At 42.6% G+C, this 25,709-nt stretch overlaps 1 protein-coding gene across 2 annotated transcripts in view; it reads left to right on the top strand.

The window, feature by feature from the left end:
• The window catches only part of SPTBN4 (spectrin beta, non-erythrocytic 4), a 1,652,494-nt gene that overhangs the window by 243,702 nt on the left and 1,383,083 nt on the right, over window positions 1-25,709 (top strand). For both annotated transcript variants that reach the window (XM_069207217.1, XM_069207216.1), the window contains exons 10-11: window positions 12,555-12,672; window positions 19,803-19,961. In XM_069207217.1, coding sequence (XP_069063318.1) covers window positions 12,555-12,672; window positions 19,803-19,961 — 277 coding nt within the window. The remainder of the gene's footprint in view (window positions 1-12,554; window positions 12,673-19,802; window positions 19,962-25,709) is intronic.

Here is a 25,709-nt window from a genome sequence, read left to right as displayed (position 1 = left end):
AACCATGGTGGTTGAGGCCTTTCACTCCAGGTGTCCCATGGCCCGACCTGCTATGGATCCTGAGCAACTGGGCTAAGTACCACCTTCTGCACTTGACTCTCAGTGGTAGCTGTGGACCTGTCCCACCCTCTACCTTGTAGTGTCTTCTGGTTTATTCCCCATTCACTGGTGCCTACATTCAGGGAATGCTTACTAGTAGGTTGTACTCAAGAGTTCCACTTTGACGCTTTAGTTATTAGTCACAATTGGCTATGGTGCAGCAGTAATGTTAACTGGGAGTCCCCCGGGGCTCCACATGGCCAGTTCCAACAACCAGAGCTACTCCCGCAAGGCAGAAATGAGGTAAGTCTCTCTTCCCCTAATTGGGGCATGGGTAGGGGGAATTCTCCAGCTCCCTACTGGAGCCTCAGCAGGGATGCCACATCTTTGGCAGTGTCCTTGCAGTCCTTGGGGAACCTGCCATGTGCAGATCACAGTGTGCTGGCTTGACCCATTGGTCACAGCATTAATCCTGTCATCTAGGCCATAACCTGAATGCTGCAGGTTGCCACATTATTTGCGGTCTGGGTGCACGCTCTTTTGGTGTGCTCATTATGGTGGACACTCCTGGCTTATGGGGGAGCCGATCTCGGCGGATCACAGCAGCCAAATTACAGCAGCCCTCTCCTGGCATACAGGGGTCACCAGACCATTCCTGCACACAGACCACAACCCAATCGGTGCGCAGCTGTTCTCCTCAAACCTTACTCAGGAAGACCTCTTGGTAGGGCTTCCCGCTAGACCTCTCTCCCACCAACTCTTTCCTCTTCTTTACAGGGCACACTAGTCCTGGCAAGAAGGCAGGTGGTGCTGCGCTAGGGGTGGGCAGAACTCATGGAGTTTCACTCCAAAGAATGGCACAGATTTAAACGAAAACCCTGTCAGATTCCACGGAGTTCACAAAGCAGGCAGAAACAACACTAATATAAAACTCAGTGAACGGGAGAGTGCTCCACGTCCAAACCCCTATAAATCTGTCCAGGGTGTTGTGCTTGGGTGACATGTTGAGGCAGCCTTATTAATACCAGCCCATTGAATGTGAACTAAACTGGATCTCCATTCCAAATGTACCAGTCCAACATATAGTTCCGGCTCTGGTCAGTTACAGACAAATACTCGCTGCAAGCCGTCAGAGCCCTGAGTAGTTTGTGGACATGCATCTCGTCATGCTCACATTTCCAGTGAGACTGTGCTTGTCTTGAGCCTTGATGCTGCTCATTACTCGTTGGTTGCGCCATGGAAACAGGGTGCCAGTCCTACAGTAATCACAGTACAATAACAAGATAATTACTCTAAAATCCACTTCCAACGTTAACATTGTTGAGCGCATTCAATGTAGGGGGCAAGAACAGTATCTTTATATTAAAAACGATAAGAGAAGGCCAAAACATAACTGTTATCTGCCTCCAGCTGCTAGACTATGAAAATCACTGGGCAGCTAGTTGGCACAGTGCCACATGGAGATATATGTGCAGCTCTGCAATAATAAACATTATTAATGTGTGTAATGGGACATGGACCTGAGGGCACAAGCTACTCGCAATTCTTCTGACACCCAGGTTCCAGTGACAACCGGGAACCCTTTGGGAAAGCTTCCACTTTTTCCATCATTACAGGAGCACAGCGCACACCTCAAAAACACCATGCTGCAGCCTGGAAGCGGGAAAGGGCACTCTTCTGCTGGATCAGGTACAAGCAAAAGAAAACTGTTCTCTGGTTGCACCTGATGGACAGGCTAGGGCTGGCGGAATTATCGGGCAGGCCTCTAAAAGGATCGTGGAGTGGGCAAGCTCAGCTAACTCTGCCAGCAGAACAGTTTACTGCCCACCCCTACGGTGTGCCAGGCTCCAGGGCAGGAGATCTTGGTTTTCCTAGGTTATATCCCCTCACTCAGCAGGGAGACTAGCAGGTCTTCGCCCCCAGTACTGGTCACAGGAAGAAATCTTGCAAGCTTCCCCTTTTCACACAGCCCATCTGGCTGCTTGACAGATGCCAAAGTTTGGGGTCTCAATCTCCCCTTCTTACAGTCCTTTCCTGAGAAGTGTCCAGGCTCCTTCCTTTTGATCTATCACTGAATCAGAGAACAACCTTTTGAAATTTAAAGGAAGGGTCCGTTACTCCCTTCCTCCAATGTGTCCAACCCAGATCACATGATTCAACAATATTCAAATCTGTTTGGGGGAATTCTTCTACTCCTCATGTCTTCTCCAGGCAGACCTGGGCATCCCAAATGGAACCCAGGGTCTTCCATGTAATGTACTGATGCAGGCACACTCACCCAGTGTACATTCAAAGCACACTTACTGTCCATTACTGTCACCTCCATGCATTGTGATGCTGCAGACGCACATGCGTTCAGCACACACATTGTCTGCATGCACTGCTCAATACTGTAGTCTTTTTATATTGTGCCAGGGTGTGCTATTTGCAGACACACACTCTGCTTGCATACACTCTCACCATGTGCTTTCTGCACATCACTTCACCCCTCATATATTGTACTTCAGCCAAGTACACATACACTCAGCACATGCTTTCATTGCTCACACGCTTCACAGCACTACATCTTTCATATAAGGTAGTCCTTGCACACATACATATACTCAGCACATTCACTAATCCCACATTTACTACTCAGCACTGTTCTGCCCCTGTGCTGTACACTTCCTATGCACATATACATCCAGCACAGAGCTGTGCAGCACTCCACATCTCTCTGATGTAGGCCAAGGGTGAATTAAGCACACAGTAGTGGAACTTTTAAAAAAGGTGAGTGAGGATTTAGGCCTTACTTCAGTGACACAGGGTAAAAGGACCTTTTCACCACTATTTATCACTACGCTGTAGTCTGCAACCACCGAGCTTGCTCTCTTCAACTCTTGGTGAAGGTGGTAACCTTTCACCGCTATGAGATTAGCAATTTGGGTGCCCCTCCTGGTCCAGCAAGACAGCAATCCATTAGACAGGCCTATGTCATGGCACACATGCTTGTTCTGCATTTATCTTTGAAAAATAATCAGCATTAGGGATCCAGACAATACTACAGTTGGGCACTCAGGATAGGGGTACGCATCTAACCATGCAGAGAACATTTCTGTCCCAACACATTGTTTTAGATCTGTGGAACTGTACGTATTCCAGTGTCTGCCTTCCTATTTGTGGGGTTTTGTTTTGATAGATAGCTTGAGATTAGGATAAGGAGTGATTTGTCCAGGCCAGAGGAATCTTCTTAAAAGACGGTGGAGTTTGAGAGGGGTCCATACAGTGTCATGGATGTGGGCGGATACATGAGAGTGATCTTTAATTGCAATGATTTATCAAATCTAATGGCCTACTTCAACCGTTTAGTCTAGATGTATGTTACTATCATCTAGAATTACTGTGAGTTTATTAACTGTTAAAAATTATTGAATGAGCTCCATAAATTCCAGAAAAAATGGAATGTGTGGATTAGTAAATAAGCATAACTGCAATGATGTTATGTGGGGAATAGGTGAAATATGTTGCTTGGATCTTGGAACTGAGAACATTCAGGTTGTGAATGCTGAAGGTGGTGAAGCAATTCAAATGGAAGCACCCCTCCAATATATATCTCACCTGGTCTGCTGTGTCTCAGGATGGAATATTCTTGAGAAATGACTGGAACCAAAGAAGAATGATGTCAGTCTTTTAGCCAGGATTCAGTGTGGCTGAGATTGCCAAAACTGCCTTCAGATAGAATATCTGCAATTGCTACTGCATGTTTGGTTATTGATTACATTTTAATTATACTGATCTTAACACAAGAAGAGACTCCATCAGATGCAGAACGTGAAATGCTAAATTAGTTTTCATTCTTAATGCCCTCAAGATTCCACGTTGAGCACATTCGGATGAATTCCTTTTCACTAAAAATTAATTATGATAAAACAGAATTCTTCCTCCTCTATTTCAGAACCTCCTCCGCTGGTTCAAATATAGTGTGATTGCCTCTTTTCTCTAGGACACCACATCAGATCAATCCCTTCATCTAAATCTCTTGGCTGTCTCAATTACCAGAAAATTACTTTTGCTACCCCACATTTCCAAATTCACCCCAAAAGTCTTGTTTTAACTCTTCCTAGTCAGGAACCTCAAGTCTATGAAGTCTATACCATCAAAGCAGCTGTGCAAGAATTGGTTTAAAAGCACATCTACAGCAGCAAAGCTGTATTAGCCAATCTCACCAAAACCTCCATAGCACCTCTCAAGGCCATTCTTCCTGCTGCTCTGTAAATGGCGCCACAAAATTGGATCACATGACATCTATTTTGAGAGCCCTACAGTGGCTGCCACTCAAGGCAAGAATACACTTCAAAATGACCTGCCTCACACACAACTCGGTCTAAAGCCCCACCTGAGGAACAAACTTCACTTTAAGGGGGGCAAAGAAATACAATTACAAATCCAGCCTCCAATTCAAAATCCATAAAATGAACAAAATAATAAATGCGCAAGTAGGCCTTTTCATACTAAGCTCCCAGAAACTGGAATCAACTCATAGAGGAACGGAGACTCCATTGAAATTTATTAACCTTCAGAAAATGCCTTTACAAACTACACCTGCTCTTCCTCCCACTGTTGCTGTTCTTGTAAAACAACAGTATGATATTTTATGTTGTTATGTATAAAGCGCACTGCTCCCCAGGGGCTTGGTCCACGGAATGCACATATGTGTAAAATTGAATTGAGTAAAATAATAGTCTCTGCGGGATGTCTGTAGTAAACTGAGACTACAACAGTTGTCAGAAGTCCAGGTCCCCTTCCATAGCAATACATTAGAAACATTTTAAGGTCTAGATTGACAATTGCTTTATTATGTGTATTGTGCTATTGAGACCAGGAGAAATGTCAACTGGCGCAGCCCTCCTTTGTGATCTGTATAATAGGTAGACCATGACATCTCTATCAGCAGTACCCTGCTATAAACATAATAGTTTCTGAATGTTCTGTACTTTGAGAGGGTAACTAGGAATCCTGTCATATTTCCTGGTTCTCATCTGCCCTTCATACAAGGGAATAGTGTCCATAACATGTGAAGGACAACTGATAACTCTGCATGTTTTAGATCTAACTGAAAAGATGAAGGCCTGTAACAAAACTCCTGCTGCAGAAGTAATTTTCTGTTATATCTAAAAGTAGGCCCAACCTTCAGCAGTCCTCGTCCACCTACTGTGTCTGTATGCAGGCCTGAAAATAGTTTTAAACTGAATTCTATTGCCAAACTAGATTAACCTTGAAAGAACAGCACAGGACGTCTATATGAACTTGTTTAGATTAGTTGTACGGGGTCATCTTTGTATTGTACCGCTGGGTAATCCTTCTTCTACTCCCGTGTAGACTGAGAGACTTATTTAGACTATGGCAGACAGGGTACTCCATTACAAAGGCAACGGAGTACCCTTTCCAGCAAACTGAAAATACGCCTGCCTCATTTAGAGTCTGGCGGAACTCCACTGTGTAGATGGCAGGGACCACTTTATCTCCACCACTGCCACACAACTCTAACAGCCCAACAGTTTAAGGGCCATCAGAGGTTTTGCCATGTGTTCACTGGTCCTACTTAGAGTGGCCGAACATATGGTCAATTTTCACTGTCTTTCACTGCCTGGTCAAACGTGGCAGGAAGGGGCAATGAAAACTGCAAAATGATCCCCTTGCCATGGGAGAAAACTCCCATCATGAGGGGGTGATTCTTGTTTTTATTGGTGAAAACAAAATCCCACCTTAAGGCTTTTTAAAAAAAAATTAAAACAAATGTTGGTTAACAGAGCCGTCCGTCAAACTTTCAATGCATTTACAGGAACCGCTGTGACAGCAGGTTCTGTAAATGCAAGAGATGTCCTGGAAATCTCTAAATTTGGCAAACGGACTTCCCTCGCCTTGGTGGGAGTAAAGTACTTTACCATGGCAGCGATATTTACTCTGTCCACTAAACTCTAAATCAGGCCTATAGTGGAATGAATATTATGTTGTGATCCACCAAGACTGGGAAACAGGAGGAAGGCTGAAAATAAAGAAATGACTGCACTCCTAGTGTCTTGACGCAGGCCAGTAAAAATACATCCTCTTGTTTAGCCCTTCTCTTGCTACCAGGAATAAACATAATAGTCTTTCTGCAATTGTGTTTAACAGAGGAGGAGGAAGGATTTCGGAAGCCTGCACTTACCTGGAGGAGCCTGCTCTTCCCTGCAGTGTTGGTAAGCACTGTATTGCCATGCGGGGGTCTTGCCCTCTATTCAGTTTGGATTGTGCTTGACCTAGCCTCCCCGCAAGGCTTTTCTTTTACAGTCTGTGCTTCTTCGCAGGAGTTGCTACCACATGCAGGGCTGTACAAGCAAAGAAAACATGATTTTGCCCCGGGTTACCAAATCTGCTAGAAGTAGATCACTAAAAATACATTTCTTAAGGATCAAATACAAGAACATATTTTTACTGCCAAGTAGTCCTCAGTTTGTGCTTCCGTTTTCAGACCACCTCAGCAAAGAGACTCTCAGGAAGGTGGTTTATTACTTACTACATTTTTGACTTGATATTAATGGAATAGAATTACATCTGTTGCTCTTGCTAGTGAACACATTAGCTGAGAACCACAACTGATCAGCTCGAACAGTCTTTTCTGTATGAACACTAACTGCATTTCCCTTTTAAGGTGAGTGTTAAAATATAAATACCCTGAACATTTTTTAGATGTCTGTTTCTGGCTCATCGCCTGCCTCTCCCCACTTACCAACAATGTCCCCAAAGGGTGCTACTTGCGCAACCTTCTCCTTGACATTCACGCAAACAGTGACCTTGTCAATTAATACTACACAATCAACAGTCACAGCTTCCTTGACTTTGTTGATGATCACGTGTTGATGACCATATCTTCAAAGGCACCTCCATCGATGCCACCACTGTCAATGCCACCACTGTTAATAGCTGCTTTATTGAAAGATTTGTTTCAACTGGCGCATCAGACTCCTTTGGCCCCCAGCACGTCCCTGATGCAGACCATCTCTCCGATTTGGATAATGCTAGCATTGTCCCTGCAGATCCTCAAGAAGCTTCCACTCTGTCTGGAGGGTTGAGATGTCAGTGAGGTGGACAGTGACCAAGAGGTATCCATAAGGTTTTCAAGATGGGGATGACCATGATGAACAACTAGTTGATCTCATGACTTGGCAAGTCATTTAATACACAGTGACCCTGAGGAAAAACAGCTTTATGAGCAACCATTGAACTACAGCAATCAACCTAGCTTTTTGCTGCCTTCATTAGTTCAATTCCCATCACTCTTTCTGAACTCTTTGAAGCAAATAATGTAGTGTTTCTGCAACTGAATGCCTCTACAAGGTTACTATACACAACCCGAAGCTCTGTACCCCTACTCTTCCTAGCTTCTCTGCCCTACCTTGTCTTCTCAATCCAATGAAGAGCAAATCAGTAATATGGGGCCAGCCAGAACAGGTTGTAGATGAGGAGGTAAAAATAGTAGCCCACTATTTAAAACGTGATATTTCAAGGACCATGCCTGACATTCTTGAATTCTGGGCTTGTCCTCCCCCTCTCCATGCCTGGCTTGCCTGACTTCTGGGGCCACCCGCACCCTGACTATTGACAGTAGATGGAAAATCCAGTCACTGACTCTTCTCAAGGTTCTTCCTTGTGCACAAGAAATCAAGAAAGAACCACTTTCACCTAGACTCAAACTCCCAGGACAGTGAATAGTTTTCTGGCATACTGTGACTTAGAGGATGGCTATTTTCGTGTATGGATCCACTCCAAACACAAGAAGTTCCTTTTATTTATGGTCAATGGATAGCATTTCCTTTGCCCTTGATTCAATGCCCAGTGAACTTCGCAAAATGTATAGGTCCAGTGACAGCGCCTTGCACTTCTCATTTGCAGTGACAGAGAATAAGGAGTCTTCCATAACTGGGTGACTAGCTCATCAAGGTTATGCTCCAGAAACTGTATCTCACCCTAAGCAAGAAATAGGCAATACTAATCCCAAATTAGGAGATCATATTACTATATTCTTGCAACTGCACACCTACCACTACGGCTTACCTGTCACAAGAAAGAGATGACAAACTGATTTCACCAGGTCAAATGCTCAGCAGGAAACACAAATCGCAGTACAGATGTACAAAGCCATGCTGGGAATTATATCTTCATACATTCCTTTGCTTCCTCAGTGCTAGCTACAAATGGTCCTTCTCCAACATTAGCTGGACTTTCAGCAGAGACAGATCACACGCCATCTGGATGACTTTCTGTCTGCCCAGGTCAAGCTGCCTGTGGGCTTGTGGTTGAGCCAGTGTAACATCTTTGCAGTTCAGACCTGTATTCATTGTGCCCTCAATTTCATCTCACCACAGATATATCCTTCTGAGGTTGTGACATTCGTCTCCAGGAACTCTGCAGTAGCGGGCTGTGGTTGTCGGGCAAAACACAATTACACATCAGTGTAATAGAAGTGAAAGTGCTAATGGTAGCGCCAAAAGCATTCACACCCATTTTTCAACTTTTCCTTGTCTGAATGAACAACATGAACACCTTCAATTAAGTAAGAAAATAAGACAGTTAAAAATCTCAGGTACAGTTAAAAAAGTTTAAACATTTTGGCACTGGGTTCTTCTTTATAACATTGAACTGTTAGTGGAAGATGTTCATTCTCTACAGCAGGCTCAACAGAGGCTGCCATGCGCGGGAATAGATATGAAAAGACAATGCCATCCTCAATCTGTTTACAACTCCAGATATTGCAAAATTCCAACTCTTCACAAACAGGTAGTGGTGTCCTATGACTCAGGAAAAGGCTCCTTCAATTCCTTTTGCCAGGAATTTATGCTTATGCTTTTACTTTAGGTGCTGTCATCCCATGAGTTATCCACTAACTCAAGAGTTTGCTGTGCAAGTTGATTCTGATAGCCATGTCTCAGGCCAGGGATTGATAGTGTATAGATTTTTAGTATCTGGAAAGGTATGTCCTGATTCAAGTATCATTACACTTGTGTGTCTCACTGCTACAGACTTAGAGTTTAGATCTCTCAACATTTCACCTGAGTGGCAGGTGATTTAGAAAATAGCAAATGCAGATTCTAGAACTAAAACATAGGGGGTCATTACAACCCTGGCGGGAGGAAGCACCGCCAACAGGCTGGCAGTGCTTCCAGGGGCATTACAACTGCTGCAGAAGCGCCGCGGTCGCACCGCCGGGACCGGCGGTTTCACGCCACATAGGTTCTGGCGGTTTAAATCCCCCAGGGCAGCACTGCTTGCAGCGCTGCCCAGGGGATTACGAGTCCCCTTGCCGCCAGCCTTTTCATGGCGGTAAAAACCGCCATGAAAAGCCTGGCGGAAAGGGGAGTCGTGGGGCCCCGGGGGGCCCCATGGGTCTGTTCACTGTCTGCTATGCAGACAGTGAAAAGCGCGACAGGTGTAACTGCACCCATCGCACAGCCGCAACACCACCGGCTCCATTTGGAACTGGCTCCCGTGTTGCGGCCGAGATCCCCGCTGGGCTGGCGGGCGGAAACCAGGTTTCCACCTGCCGGCCCAGCGGGGATCTCATAAGAGACCACGCAGGAGTGTGGCTGCATTGGCGGCCACCCGGCGGTTCAACCTTGGCGGGCGGCGGATGCCTCCCACCAAGGCTGTAATGAGGGCCATAATCTCTTGAATTAACAAGATTCTGCATTTGGATTGAATCTTAACTTGGACTCCTCAGCTATGTGTGCAATTCATATTTTTCCCTATGTGTTAAAGCTAGTCAAATCTGGTCCATAAAGTGCATCAGTCCATTTGCCTGCTGTATCAAAGTATCTTAGAACTCCATCAGCTCCATTTCTGTTCTCTCCCAAACTGCTTAAAGAGCTTATAAGAGCTCTTCTTCAGACTTTTTGCCCAGTAGCAAAACAAAACAGCAGTATGGGAACGCAGCACCGAACCAGCTGCTGTTGTGTGAAGTCTCATTCAGCCCATTCAGAATTTGCCCTTGCAAAAGGTGTCAAGGAAAATGGAAAACTTGTTGGGGGTTACGTAGGCCAGAAAATTGGAGAAGTCCAGCCCTTATTCATTCAGCCTCCATATTGGAAATTCAGAAAATCTCGAATTAGTCCTCTCAACAAATGTACTCTCTGTGCTGCTGGTGCTGCATCCTGAATCAAAAGATCAAACTGTGAACATTCTTTACACAGCCTACCCCTCAGGCTGATGAGATCTTGTATTATCTAGACATTAAACTATGCCTAACACTCATTATTGACCTTACAAAGCCATTTAGAAAATCGGATCATTTGACAATGCCATTCAAAAGTCTGCTTTATCTAAACAAGTGTCAGATTTCCACTAGCCTGGCAATCCGGATCCAGCAGGAGTGGTCATCCTTCCTGCTTCCCTGATCCAACTGATGACAATGCAGGAAGTAACATACTGCCCGGCAACACACCCAGGGAAAACAAAGTCAGATAAGAGAGAAACAGACACTGAATATCTTCACTCTTCTTGTTCTTACAGCCGGACTCAACCAGCTGTACAGCAACATTGATTTCTAAAATGAGAAATAATTCAAAGTTTTTAGAGCTCCGGTTAACTAACCCTATTGTTATGTATGGTATAACTTGTGACTATTTCTGTGTTTCTGACTCTCAGTAGGAGATTAAAATTCTGGGAATTCCTAGATCTGAATCGTAAATAGCATCTCTATTGTGAGTGAAAGTGAATACTTGAACTAAAACAGGTGTTACTATGTCAATAACTACTCAGTTTTTTTGCAAATTAAGTCTGTGTCCTGAATGGTTCGTAATATAACATGTTCATCAACTAGGAATACATGTTAGTGTTGAGCCTTCCCTTATGAGAACAGTCACTTCCCCACCACTGTCAATACTTTAATATCATAACAAGAGTAAAGAAAACATAAACAGGTTGGTACAAATGAGGATCCTTCTTGCTCTCATTTTATAGAAAATAATGCAGGTTAGGCTCCATATCCTTTGGAAAAGATGAATCCTGCTAAGAATGTTCAAATATCAAAGTCTTAATCCTTGAACTTGATGTGTCCAGGCATAGTATTTGAGTTCCAACTCCTGCAACAGGAATCCAGCTGCAGTAACGGAATATCTGCCTGCCAAAGAACACCCTAAAACATAAGGAAATTATACTCCACAGAAAAGGGAGGGATCTAACATGCCTTGTATAAAGGACTGACTTCAAAGACTAATATTTAATCCAGTAATCTAATATTTGATATATTATTCTCTGATTGTGTGTATCTGTTCCATATGGTTATGATACTATACATTTTCTTCGTGGGAAATTTCATTTGACCTTTTCATTGCACCAAGTCAACTGTGTTGATGCTTGAGATTTCTAGATGATGCTTCATTTGACCTCCTATGTTTAAACCAACCACACATGGTTTTAGATCCTGCCACAACATGGCACGTAGTATTCAACTGATGATTAAGGAAATGTATTTAAGATTGACATAGTGCAGGCCATGGTGATTAACACTATCAAATGTAATCATTGTTATCCTATCAGGAATGGAGGAGTTGTCTCAGGGACATCATAGGCAACACAAGTGGAGCAAGAAACCATGTTGAGTTTTTGGTGAAAAGTATTGCTGCTTTGTATGGTTCACCCCATCCAGACTCTGCTTTGCCTCACATTTAACACCATGTGTGCTTCCTCACGTCTGTATGTATCAGTGTGTCTGTTTCTCCAGTGATCCATCAGGAGCTAGGTGAAGAAGAAGCACAGGAGTTAAAGAAAAATGATCATCTTGTCATGTTTGTTTATTTTCCATTGTTGATTCCCAGTGGGTGGGTACAGTTTTCTTACTCCTCTTTTCTCTGTGGCCAAAAATGAAAGAATGATGCCTCTGCTGGGAAAACCAGGTGGAGATAATAAGGTTCCTCACTAGACAGTCGCACCAATAAAGTCCTTCTCTGCTGCTTGAGGCATTAATTAAAGAAGTATAAATGCATTTTAGGGACCATTACCTGCACAGGAAATGGGAACAGTTCACAAAGAATAATATTATTAAGCATTGCCTTATTGCATATGTTTATGTAAATTAACAGCTGTTTGAAGCTGATGAAAAAGAAGCAGTTTATTTAGTTATCATTGTTGAAATTCATCTTATGTGTTCCTAGATAAAGAAAGGAACACCCACCATGTTGATCAACAGGTCAACAAAATCTTTATATCCCATTACTCCAACTTGCCATGATCTCGACTTAACATGTCTCCAGCACTCAGATTGGAGTTAGAGCAACAAGTTTTCTAGGTAGTGGCAATGGCCATGTTTATGTAATGGTCAAAGAGGAAACTTACAATCAGAAAGAAATATGTGAGATAGATAAGCTTTTCATACCCATGTGAGCTTGCTAATATTCATCACTCTGTTTTACTTTAAGTTTTGCACCATTCTCATTCTCAGATTTTGAGGTTGAACCACAATCTTTCATTAAATAGTAAACCACCTTCTATTTTACTTAAAGATTTCAGGAGAAGGGAAACCTGGAAGTCCTACTATTCACAATCCAAAGCAAAATGCGAGCCAACAACCGGAAGCTGTATGTTCCCACTGAGGGAAAGACTATTTCGGATATTAATAAGGTAAGAAATATATACAAACATGTGGCAATGAATATGATTAGACACAGAATGGGTTACATAATGAAAACATTGTTTTCAAATAGTACAGATTTGGAAATGGAGGTTTACACAAATAACCGAAACAGTTTGATGTCAACTGTATACAACTGGAATATGGAGTAGTAAAGGTACTTTATAACTAAGATGATATTTCACAGATTTAGATCTTGGATTTTTAGATTACAAATGTAATCAGCTATTGATCAACTTTAATTTGCAAAACTATTAGTGACTTAAGAAATAATTTAATTTTGCTTCTCCTTACAGGGAGTGCAGAATTATTAGGCAAATGAGTATTTTGACCACATCATCCTCTTTATGCATGTTGTCTTACTCCAAGCTGTATAGGCTCGAAAGCCTACTACCAATTAAGCATATTAGGTGATGTGCATCTCTGTAGTGAGAAGGGGTGTGGTCTAATGACATCAACACCCTATATCAGGTGTGCATAATTATTAGGCAACTTCCTTTCCTTTGGCAAAATGGGTCAAAAGAAGGACTTGACAGGCTCAGAAAAGTCAAAAATAGTGAGATATCTTGCAGAGGGATGCAGCACTCTTAAAATTGCAAAGCTTCTGAAGCGTGATCATCGAACAATCAAGCGTTCCATTCAAAATAGTCAACAGGGTCGCAAGAAGCGTGTGGAAAAACCAAGGCGCAAAATAACTGCCCATGAACTGAGAAAAGTCAAGCGTGCAGCTGCCACGATGCCACTTGCCACCAGTTTGGCCATATTTCAGAGCTGCAACATCACTGGAGTGCCCAAAAGCACAAGGTGTGCAATACTCAGAGACATGGCCAAGGTAAGAAAGGCTGAAAGACGACCACCACTGAACAAGACACACAAGCTGAAACGTCAAGACTGGGCCAAGAAATATCTCAAGACTGATTTTTCTAAGGTTTTATGGACTGATGAAATGAGAGTGAGTCTTGATGGGCCAGATGGATGGGCCCGTGGCTGGATTGGTAAAGGGCAGAGAGCTCCAGTCCGACTCAGACGCCAGCAAGGTGGAGGTGGAGTACTGGTTTGGGCTGGTATCATCAAAGATGAGCTTGTGGGGCCTTTTCGGGTTGAGGATGGAGTCAAGCTCAACTCCCAGTCCTACTGCCAGTTCCTGGAAGACACCTTCTTCAAGCAGTGGTACAGGAAGAAGTCTGCATCCTTCAAGAAAAACATGATTTTCATGCAGGACAATGCTCCATCACACGCGTCCAAGTACTCCACAGCGTGGCTGGCAAGAAAGGGTATAAAAGAAGGAAATCTAATGACATGGCCTCCTTGTTCACCTGATCTGAACCCCATTGAGAACCTGTGGTCCATCATCAAATGTGAGATTTACAAGGAGGGAAAACAGTACACCTCTCTGAACAGTGTCTGGGAGGCTGTGGTTGCTGCTGCACGCAATGTTGATGGTGAACAGATCAAAACACTGACAGAATCCATGGATGGCAGGCTTTTGAGTGTCCTTGCAAAGAAAGGTGGCTATATTGGTCACTGATTTGTTTTTGTTTTGTTTCTGAATGTCAGAAATGTATATTTGTGAATGTTGAGATGTTATATTGGTTTCACTGGTAATAATAAATAATTGAAATGGGTATATATTTGTTTTTGGTTAAGTTGCCTAATAATTATGCACAGTAATAGTCACCTGCACACACAGATATCCCCCTAACATAGCTAAAACTAAAAACAAACTAAAAACTACTTCCAAAAATATTCAGCTTTGATATTAATGAGTTTTTTGGGTTCATTGAGAACATGGTTGTTGTTCAATAATAAAATTAATCCTCAAAAATACAACTTGCCTAATAATTCTGCACTCCCTGTATTAGCAGACAGTTCCTTCAGTTCCCGAAGCCAAAGTCTAGTCACCTGAAGTCCTTATAGATTAAAATAACCTAAATGGAGATGAAGATGAATAACTCAGTTTTTGACAAAACTTAGCACCTTTACACTTTGAGATGTATTTTTTAAATTTAGCTCAGAATCATAGCTGGGCAGAAGGAATAACATGTCACTATAAAAATGCCTCCCTACAGTGCAAATCTTTCACTGTTTAATACCTTTTGTGCTGTGGTGTTTGTCAACTGTAATGGTCCCAGCATACAGAAGAACAATGCCCTATTTTTTTTAACAATACAGGGCATTACCGTAGTACACTCTGGCTCTGGAATGTCATTTCTTCTGTTTTTTATTTCATCTTAATATTACTTGACCCAAAGTGCTGTTTAGATAGCAGTGCATCTAAATTATAGACGATAAGAGAATGCAACACAAAGGCGGTCATTCTGACTGCGGCGGACGGCGGTCGCCGCCCGCCAAGCGGTTCCCGCCGAAAGACCGCACCGCGGTCATTCCGGCTTTCCCGCTGGGCCGGCGGGCGACCGCCAGAAGACCGCCGGCCGGCCCAGCGGGACAGCCCCTTCAACAATGAAGCCGGCTCGGAATGGAGCCGGAGGAGTTGAAGGGGTGCGACGGCTGCAGTGGCACCCGTTGTGATTTTCACTGTCTGCTAAGCAGACAGTGAAAATCTTTGTGGGGCCCTGTTAGGGGGCCCCTGCACTGCCCATGCCAGTGGCATGGGCAGTGCAGGGGCCCCCAGGGGCCCCACGGCACCCGTTCCCGCCATCCTGGTTCTGGCGGTGGACACCGCCAGAAACAGGCTGGCGGGCAGGCGGTCGGAATCCCCATGGCGGTGCTGCTTGCAGCGCCGCCATGGCGGGTTCCCTGGGCCAGCGGGAAACCGGCGGGAAACCGCCGGCTCCCCTTTTCCGACCGCGGCTTTACCGCCGCGGTCAGAATCGCCCAGGAAGCACCGCCAGCCTGTTGGCGGTGCTTCGGCCGCACTCCGCCATGGCGGTCATGGACCGCCAAGGTCAGAATGACCCCCAAAATTCCGAAAAACACAGTAATTAAAGAACAGTTACAATTGCAAGTTTAGCAAAAAGTTAAAGCAGGTTTCTAAGATTTTGGCAGATGATGACTCGAATAAGTATGAGACACATATTCAATGGAAAAGAGTTCCAGTAGAAACTAAGAGAAAGTGAACGGAACTAAGAAGTGATATCTTGAGTGGTAGGGAATACAAAGCAAATATGGAAAGAAGAGTGAGAGTAACCAAGCAGATCAATAGGAAAACAAAGATAATAGGAAGGAAGCTGGGATTTAAAAAAGAATGCAAGACAATTCTAAAGGATATGACGTCATAGGGTAATCAGCCAGTAAAGCTGCCAAAAAGGACCAGGGGCCAAAATGAGGAAGGGTGAAAATGAAGCAGGCAAAACGTTTCATGTTATCTGGTGGGGAGCCCCAAATGAGGTGAGTAACAAACACAATACATAAAAGGGTAGATGGTGTAGAAAATTAAATATTATATCTGCCTACATGTCAATAGAGATCTAGCCACAGTTTGAAAAGGAAAGATGGGATTTAATTTAATAAAGAGATTACAATTAGAGGAGCAGAAGAGAATTTATAGCGAGGCAAAGCAGATGGTAGATGATTAATGAAGGAGAGAAGTCTGAAGGGAGAAGGCAGGGGATCTCAGTACTGGAAGAATTTGGACGAGAGGAATGCAGAGTGCATTGAAAGACAACACATCATATAAGAGAGCAGCAATTTAAATACATAGAGAATCAAAATAAATGAAGGACAGGAAAAAGAAGACTAGTAGCCAATGGATTAGAGATGTTATTAAAAGCTGGAATATAAATTGACTCTAAGGAGAGAATGTACAAAGAGAAAGAGAAAGAGAAGAATGAGCACTGACCCAATGAACTTGCTTGGTTGTGTGTGCATGTTGAGTCAAGAACAAGCAGAAGGCTGATTGACGAGGTAAGAATCAAGCGAGAGGAGCACTAGATCCAAAGAGAATGAAGAATTAAATAAGAACTGAATGATCTAGTGTGTCAAAAGCTGCAGAAGGATGAAGAGAACAAGGATGGGAGTATGTTCGCAACAAATGAACTTGATTAAGACATTGTATAGATGTAGTAGAGTGATCTGAATGAAGGGTGACATTCAGAAATCAGATTAAAAGGGGTAGAACAGTGAATAAAGCACAAGGTAATAAGTGAAGAGGGAATGAATCAAGTGGCCAAGTACTTTGCAACAAAAGGGCAAAAGAAGAATTTATTGAGAAGAGGTTGGATGGAAACAGTTTTTAAGGAGAAACTCTGGTGGGAGGGAAATTATTGTGCAGTCACTAAAAAAAGAAGAAAAGAATCAGGAAAGTAGTGAACAGCGGGAGGGGAGAAGGCAAAGGAGGTATGACATGACCAGAAACATGATGTAGGGACATCAGATTCGGAGAGTTGAGACAAAAGCAATTTAGTGAATAAGAAGACCGTGAGGATTTAAACGATGAATAGAGATGTACACAGGAAATTGAAACACTAAGGCCCATATTTATACTTTTTGACACAAACCTGCATCAGCACAGGTTTGCATCAAAAAGTATAGGACCAGCTAGCCCCAATCGAAGATGCTGGCCGGTCGCAATATTTATGGAATAGTGCTAGCCGGCGCTAAGGCCCTGTTGATAACAGGGCTGGGGAGGCGTAGGGGGAACCGGGGCTTGTGCGCAAAAATATTACATTACACTGTTTAGAGGCAAATAAATTTCCTCTAAGAGGTGTAGCACCACCATTTTCTGGTGCACAAGCCCCATGGACATGGCTCCTGTCTTAGTAAAGACAGGAGCCATGCCCACCACCCCAATGGCCATGCCCAGTGGGGCCAGCGCCATGCAGGGTGCCCCACGTCAGGGCTCCCAAGTGGTGTTGGGGAAAAAAGAAAGAAATACTCACCCGGACTTACCTGGGATGGGTCCCCCATCCTTAGGAGACCTCCTGGTGTGGGCAGGGGTGGGTGGGGGTGTCCCTGGGGCCAGGGAGGGGCTCCTGTGGGCAATTTCCATGGTCTCGGACCATGGAACTATGCCTACAAGTCCCCTTACGCCTGCCCAGACTCAGGTGTTAGATAATGGCGCTAAACAAGCATAGCGCCATTATTTAAGGCCCCCATCCCCCTGTGCGGGATTTTTGCACAGGGGGATAAATATGGCACAAAGGCCATATCGTCCTTTTCTGGACGGGATCGCCTACCTTGCATATCATTGACGCAAGGTAGGTTTTCCCCTACAGAAAACGACGTAAACTCCATAACTCCAAAGTATAAATATGGAGTTAGGTTTGCGCTGAATTAGCGGTAAAAAAATGATGCTATTTCAGCGCACACCGAGTATAAATATGGGCCTCAGGGTGTAAAAGTAGAAGGAATGGGTAATGAAGTGGGGAAGAGGAAAAGGAAGAAAAGGTGAGAGAGGAAAATAGGCATCTTCTGGAAGCAGACAGAGTGGGTGCATAGAGCTGGAGTTGGGATTCATCAGATGGTAGATACATAAGGGGATGATGCTATGAGGGTTTCTTTCACTTGCAGAACTACAATGTGGTGGATTGGAGAAAGGGTATCATAATAAGAAATTATAGAGAGGAAAGATAGTGGCAGGCCAAGAAAATGAAGGAATGGTCAGGTTTAATGCATTAGCATGAGGAGAGATCAGGCAAAATTAATCAGACAATGTTGAGCAAAGGGAATAAGGATAGAAGTTTGGGCAATAGGAATAAAAATATGAAATATTTAGGAGCAGCTCAGGAGTGGCACCGTGGACATCGGGGGTGATGAAGGTGCAAAAACCTTAGGTATTCATAATGAACTGAAGGCAGAGATCACAACAATAAGATGAAGGGTAAGTGAATGAGCACTACAAATGGTGAGATGGAGATGAAACACTGAGGTAGAGGAATGACACAGAAAGGAATCGGAGAATGCCCTTGAAAAGGAAAGTATTGAATTTCAGTGTGTAGACAGAAGGGACCAGTGAAGGTGAAGAAAACAACAACACTACCCTTACCCTCTGAGAAAATGCAGGTTATTGTGAAATTGAGAATTTGCAAGAGTGCAGCAGGACTAACAGAGTGGTAAGAAGAAATCTAAGTTTCTGTCAGAAATAAAGAAAACTTAAGATGTAAAGACGCAGAGTAAAAGATTAAATATTAAAATCAAGTCAGAGTTTGACAAAGAAAACATTGCGGCATGGGAGTACAGAATACAGATAGAAGGAAGCAAGGAAAATACTGGGGGTAGAAGAAAAGTAGGCAAGTGAAACTAAGAGAAGGTTATGTATGTGCAAGCGCTAGTTCAACGTGAAGCCACTAAATGACTAGGAGCATCCCAAGCAGACATTATAGAGGATGAATCCTGCACCATAACTTCTTTAGCTATGCCCCTTTACGTTATGGCTGTGTTGCATAAAATGCAGTACAAAATGTTAGAGCAAAGTGTAATTGGGAATTAGGTGACTGTCACCATGTGTTTGGAGTGTTTGCCTTTGTGCGAATGTATTTGTAATAGGATCTTGCTTATATTAAAGAGAATTCTAAAACACTACAAAAGTTTCTCCACTGCCCGAAGTACTCTTGCCCTTCATATTCAAAAATACCTATACAATTTTAACTTCAGGATCATACATTTCAGCACCATATTGTTTTTTTTCTGAAAATTCAGCAAATTAGCAAACTTTCCTAGGAGAGCAGCAGGGATTTTCACATTAATGTTTTCTATTATTAAATTGCAGTGCTTTTGGAGTTTGTTATCTATGATGGACAATTCAAAGGAGCCCATGAAGGCCAGCTCCATGCCAAAATATCAGTGAAGCACTGCTGAGTAAATTTCCATGCAATTAATATGGCTTGAAATAATTTACATTGCCAGTTGTTATCCTGAAAGTCCATTATAGAGCCAGTTCTAAAGGACGAACATTGGACACCCATGGTTTATACAGGGGAAACTCATAGATGGTTTCCCTCCTAATGAAGGATATCGAAATTAATAAGTTCAAGGTTGCACAGTTAGAGTTTTGGTGGTGGTATTCAGTACAGGAGACTTTATAGTTAAGCTTTCCTATTGGTCTTATAGCCTTCCTCACTATTTGTTACCCTTTTTTAAGCGTTGATGCAGAGGACTTGCCCATTACACATTTTGTTCCAGTAGGTTCTTACTGTACTTGAATTTTATGTTTCTTCAACAGGCTTGGAAGCGGCTGGAGAAAGCTGAGCACGAGCGGGAGGTAGCTTTGCGTCATGAGCTGATCCGACAGGAGAAACTTGAACTGCTGGCTCAGCGATTTGATCACAAAGCCATCATGAGGGAGGCTTGGCTGAATGAGAACCAGAGGCTCGTTTCTCAGGTAACCCATAATCCTGCAGTGGTCTCATGTTGAACCATATGAAAAGATACAATCACCAAGGTAACGTGTTGAGCAGTTTATTTTCAGGAAAGATCCCTGCGGTCAAACATGGCTATCCCTCAGGCAGTCAGCTGCTAATTGACATCCTTGGAATGCTGGCTCTGCTACTTGAGCTTAGAACACAATGATGCTGTAAGTTCCATGTCATGTCACACAACTAAACTTTTAAGCTTAAAACATATCTTCTTTCCTTTTACACAACAAATGATAATAAACATGTACATTAAAAAAAAAGTACACATAATACTCTGGAAACAAATTATAATAAGCAAAAATTTAATGTGCGATTATCATTGCCCTAACAAACATAGGCTTCTAAGTATGAGGGCAGATGACCTCTTCATCTACTTCTCCAAGTCTCTCTCGATTGGTTAGAATAAGGAGAGAATGAGACATGAGTTCCCACCATCCCATCCCCTCTATCCAATTCACCCATACCAATGTTCTCAGAACTCTGCATGGGACGGCACAATTCTTCATCGGACATCATCATGTAAGTATTGTCTTCCTGTTTACACCCATTCACCACATCAAGACCTCCTCTTTGATACAAGGCCACACGCCTATTATTTCACCTGTCTCCATTATATAATACCACAAAGAAATTATGAACCTCCAGAACTTTGTACGGACCTTTGAATTTCATCAGACTACACCCCTTTCTACCACACCTACTCTTCACCAAATCACCTACTCTAATATGTCCAGAAATCTCCACTCCTTTCATTTGATCCCCCTGTGAAGACCTCATGACTGTCCTGTTACTTCTTTAATCCAAGCGGGAACTTTGTCTGCGGCATCCTACTGCGCATCAATTCAAATGGCGTCTTACCCGTGACTCCATGATTACTTGTTCTATACACCCATACCATTTCTGTCACCATCCTCTCAACATCTTGACCTCCCACTACAGCCATTTGGATTGTCCCTTTAACCATTCTGTTTGCTCACTCAGCAGTACCCTTCCCTTGTGGATTATATAATGATGCACGATTGTCTTTGAACCCCTAAAGAGTCCAAAAATGTCTACATTTCATGAGAGGTTAATTGGGTACCATAATCCGTCATAATAATCAACAGAACTCCTTCCTCACTAAATATGGCTTTCAACTCCTTTATGGTCTCCCTGGTGGTGATCTTACTCATAAATTTAACTATCTACCATTTGGTGTTAACGTCAACTACCACCATGGCGTATCTTAAATTCATACTTACTTCATTAATAGGCCCAATAAAATCCAAAGCCAGAGTGTGTCAAGGCCTCCCTGGATCTGTAATTTGTCCTAAGACCATTTGATTGCCTACTCTTAATCATTTCTCACCTTCTTTGCATATTTCAAATTTCTCCACCCACTCATCTACTTGGTCATCCATTCAAGGCCACCACCAATCTGCCCTCAGCCATTTCTTAGTTTGACCCAAGTGACCTTTGTGTGCTGTCCTTACCAACTTAGGTCTCAAACCAAAGGGAGGAACAAATTTCATTCCCCTCATTATAACAACATCATTACAAATTGAAAACTCATCTATTATCTTAACATATGGTCTTAGAGGTATAGACACTGTACTTTCTCTCCTATCTCCCAACAAAATTAAGCATTTTACTTCTTTTAAAGTAAGATCTGCTTCCATTCCACTGATCCACTCTTGTTCAGTAATTGCATGTGCTCCTTAGATGTCCATCACATCCTGTACTGATGCTACAGCCCCTTCTTGAGCTCTGATAGCTGATCCATCCACTTCCTCCCAATTCAAGGACATTCTAGATAAACAATCAGCCTAAGAGTTCCTCCAACCTTGAATATATTCTACTGTGTAACAATACTCCTGCAGTCGAGTTGCAAGTCTTGCCAACCTTGCAGATCTCTTACCATCTCCTTCAGGCAGAAGAATCTTAATTAGGGGCTTCTGATCTGTTCTTAACACAAATTTAGTTCCCCATGAATATGTCCTAAAATACTCTGTTCCCTGTGCTGCCGCAAGTGCTTCTCTCTCAATCACAGAGTAATTTATCTCTGAAACTGTCAATGTTCTAGAAGCAAACGCTACTGTTTTCTCCTCCTTGCCATAAAATTGTTACAAAACCACTCCCACCCCTGTGGCACTAGCATCTACTGGAAGAATCGATTTCAGCTTTGTATCAGAAGGTGTTAGAATACCAGCACTACAGATCTCTCTTAATAAGATCAACACATTCCTGCTCTTCTTTTCCCCAAACAACACTGACTCCCTTTTTCAATAGCAATCTCATTCAGTTTTGTCAGAAAACCTTTGAGCAAATTTCAAATAGTAATCAATTAGACCCAAGAAAGATCTTAAATTATCTTTATCTTTGGGTGATGTGACCAATCTGATAGCATCTAATAAGTTTTCCTTAGGCTTCGGTCCATCAGCTATGATACTATATCCTAAGTACTCTAAATTTGCATTTATCACGACAAAGGGACAAGTCAGCTGCCCTCAATGTATGAAGCGCTTCCCTGAGTGCCAAATTATGTTGGTGGACTGTGTCTTCAAATGTCATCCTGGAAATCAAGAATGTTATTCATTCCCTTGAAAATTTCACCCATCATTCTCTGAAACACACTTGTTGCTGAACACAAACCGAACGGCATGCGAATGATCAGGAACATTCCCTCCATTGTGACAAAAGCTGATAAAGATTTAGAATCATCATTCAATCTGATCTGGTGATACACATTTTTCAACTCTAATTTAGAGAAAAACTTACCTCCACTCAAAGCTAGCATTGATTCATTTATATTGGGTAATGGGTATGTGTCTACCTCCACATTCTGATTTAATAACCTAAGGTCCACACAAAGCCTGTATTTTCCATCCGATTTTTTCGTAATAATTACTGGTGAAATCCACTGCGATCTTTCAATGGGTTCAATCACGCCATTAGTAATCATATCTTCCAACATTTCCTTCTCTGCAGCTTGAGCTATTAAAGGTATTCTTCGTACCTTATGTTGTACTGGTCTGGCATTGGGCTTGAGCACAACTTTGTGGACCGACCCTTTCAAATTTCCCAACTCTTCCCGAAAGACATCCTGCGCCTCTTCTAAAATATGAGACAAAGTTATGTCCTCAATCACCATTACTTGGTTGTGTGATCTCGGGTTCACAACTACGTTTAGATCATATTGATGTGTCCAACCTATCATCGGTGGCCCATCTTTTGCTACATATACCTTCCCGCCCTTCCTTCAAATGTTATAGTGGTGTTCATGGATCCTACAAGTTTGATTCTTTCTCCCTGATATCTTCCAGGATTTATATATTTCGGAAACAATTTAATATGCATCTAATGTTTAGTAAACATGTCCCAAGGAATAATCTTATACATAGAACCCGAATCTATCATAAGTTCAACTGTTTTACCATTGATGACAAACTTAGCCATCGGTCTTTTCTGTCATCCATGGTCCATATCTGCTCTTCCTACACAAAGAATTCTATCACTTTGTTCTGACTGTACAACTTCATCAACATCTACCGTGGCTATTCTGCTTCTGATTTCCTTTTTACACACAATTGCAAAATGTCCCTTATGTCCACATTTCCTACATGTTTTATTTATAGCTATACACTTGTGATTCTCTGTAGTATGAAATCTACTGCCACACCTATAACACAACTTTAGCTGTTCTTTAAACTGTGGCACACCACTGCCAGATTTTGTTGGTGCTCAAATATCAGTAGTAGACGTACCCCCAACAATGCCCATATCATTATTTCCTTTACCCATTTCTTTCATACACAGTTCGGATTGCTCCACAACTTTAGCAATATCGATAGCATCTTTAAGCGAAGGCTTCTTGCTTGCCCAAAGTCGTTTCTGAATTTTCTTACTCTTACAATGTACAATAAGTTGGTCTTGAAGTAACTCATCAGTCAATTTGCCAAATTTACATTTTAAAGTCAATTCCCTCAACTTTGAGACAAAGTCATCAATGGTCTCTCCCCTCAGCCTGTGAGTGTCTGTAAAATGTATAGGGGGTCATTACTATATTTACATCTTTAGCAAATCTTTCTTCCAAGTGATTTTTTTGCTTCAAAATAAATATCTTCAACATGGTCAACATTAGATGTTGTTGCCACAGGTAAGTTCTTGAAAATATGTTGACCTTGTTTCCCTAAATCATTTATCAGTAAGGTTTTCTTCCTGGACGCACTCAATTCTTGTCCTCTCAATGCCTCTAAATAAGTCTCGAACATGCATACCCAATCTTCCAATTCAATTGAGAGCAGTCCTTGTTCAGGGAGAAACATCAGAGGACAATTAATGGCACTCAGAGCTTGCATTGTTACTTATACTAAATATATATAAATATATTTGTGTTTTTTTTCCTTCTATAAACAATGCAACAATAGTTGTTAACACGACTGAAGTTTGTTGTGCAAATCACTGTACAGAAGTAGAGTGCCCAGTTATATCAGTAGTTCTGAACACCTTTAACATTGGTGTGCGCATCACCGACCTTCCCAGCACACGCACAGAAATATTGGTGTGCGTATAACCATATAAAAGTAATGTGCACAGTTACATCAATAATACAGGATACCGGTGGATAACCTCAAAGTATATTTAATATTGTTGTGCGCATCACTACTGTCCTTCCCAACCACGCACAGAAATATTGGTGTGAATATCATCTTGATAGGGCCAAAGCAATATGGCGCCTACGTACGTCCAAAACATCCTCTGTGACGTCTAATGTCTCCTCGTGATGCGCAGAAACTCAAAACGTGCAGGACGCAGGCCGACGTTTCAGCTTTCAAGCATAAACACATGCATGAAGAGCAACAAAGTGAAGCTCACGCACAGCTCACGCGCAGATCCATGCTATGTATCTACTTCTCACAAAAGTGGCCGCCACCTCCCAGCACCCCAAAACTCAACAGTACTGGAATTCTCAAGTAGGTCTGTCACCACGCCGCTGCGCCTCAATCGCCACCAAACCTCGCCTTCACTATTGACTGTTCTTATAAATGTGAAGTTGCAGCCGCAGAATGTTTCCAAATGGGTCCAAAGCCACTTCTATTGACTGCAAATGCTGACCGACTGTCCCCCGTCGACAGTATTGAATGGTATGAAACAATACAATCACCAAGGTAACGTGTTGTGCAGTTTATTTTCAGGAAAGATCCCTGTGGTTAGAGTGTGGCTATCCCTCAGCCAGTCAGCTGCTAACTGACATCCCTGGAATGCTGGCTCTGCTACTGAAGCTTAATACACAATGGTGCTGTAAGTTCCATGTCATGTCACACAACAAAGCTTGTAGGCTTACAACATCTCACAACACCGATAAGTGTAGAACCTGAAAAGTGCTCCTGTGTGTATGTGTATAATGTGTAAACTGACTGTCAGTCAGTCCGATGGGATGAATATCGGGCAGTACTGAACACAAAGTTATAAACATGACACTCTAATGTGTGTACATTCTACTAAATGAAAACCCCTGGAGGAAGAGTACACAAATACTATGTGTGTTCGTAGTATCACAGAAAATGTTGCATTTCCCCATATATTGCCTAAAGAGTGGGATTTCCTGTTTCTTTTGTCATAACCCTCTGTGTTATCTCATAAACCGAGTTACCAGGTCCACTTACAGTATATAACCTGCATCCTGCTGTGGTTGCTGTCCCTGCAGAAGATTTACTGCAAATGTGTTAGTGAAA

This window comes from Pleurodeles waltl, chromosome 9 (genome assembly GCF_031143425.1).
Source record: "Pleurodeles waltl isolate 20211129_DDA chromosome 9, aPleWal1.hap1.20221129, whole genome shotgun sequence".
In the NCBI taxonomy this organism is placed as follows: Eukaryota; Metazoa; Chordata; class Amphibia; order Caudata; family Salamandridae; genus Pleurodeles; species Pleurodeles waltl.
The sequence above is the reverse complement of the archived record's forward strand: the minus strand, read 5'-3'. Positions and strand labels throughout refer to the sequence as shown.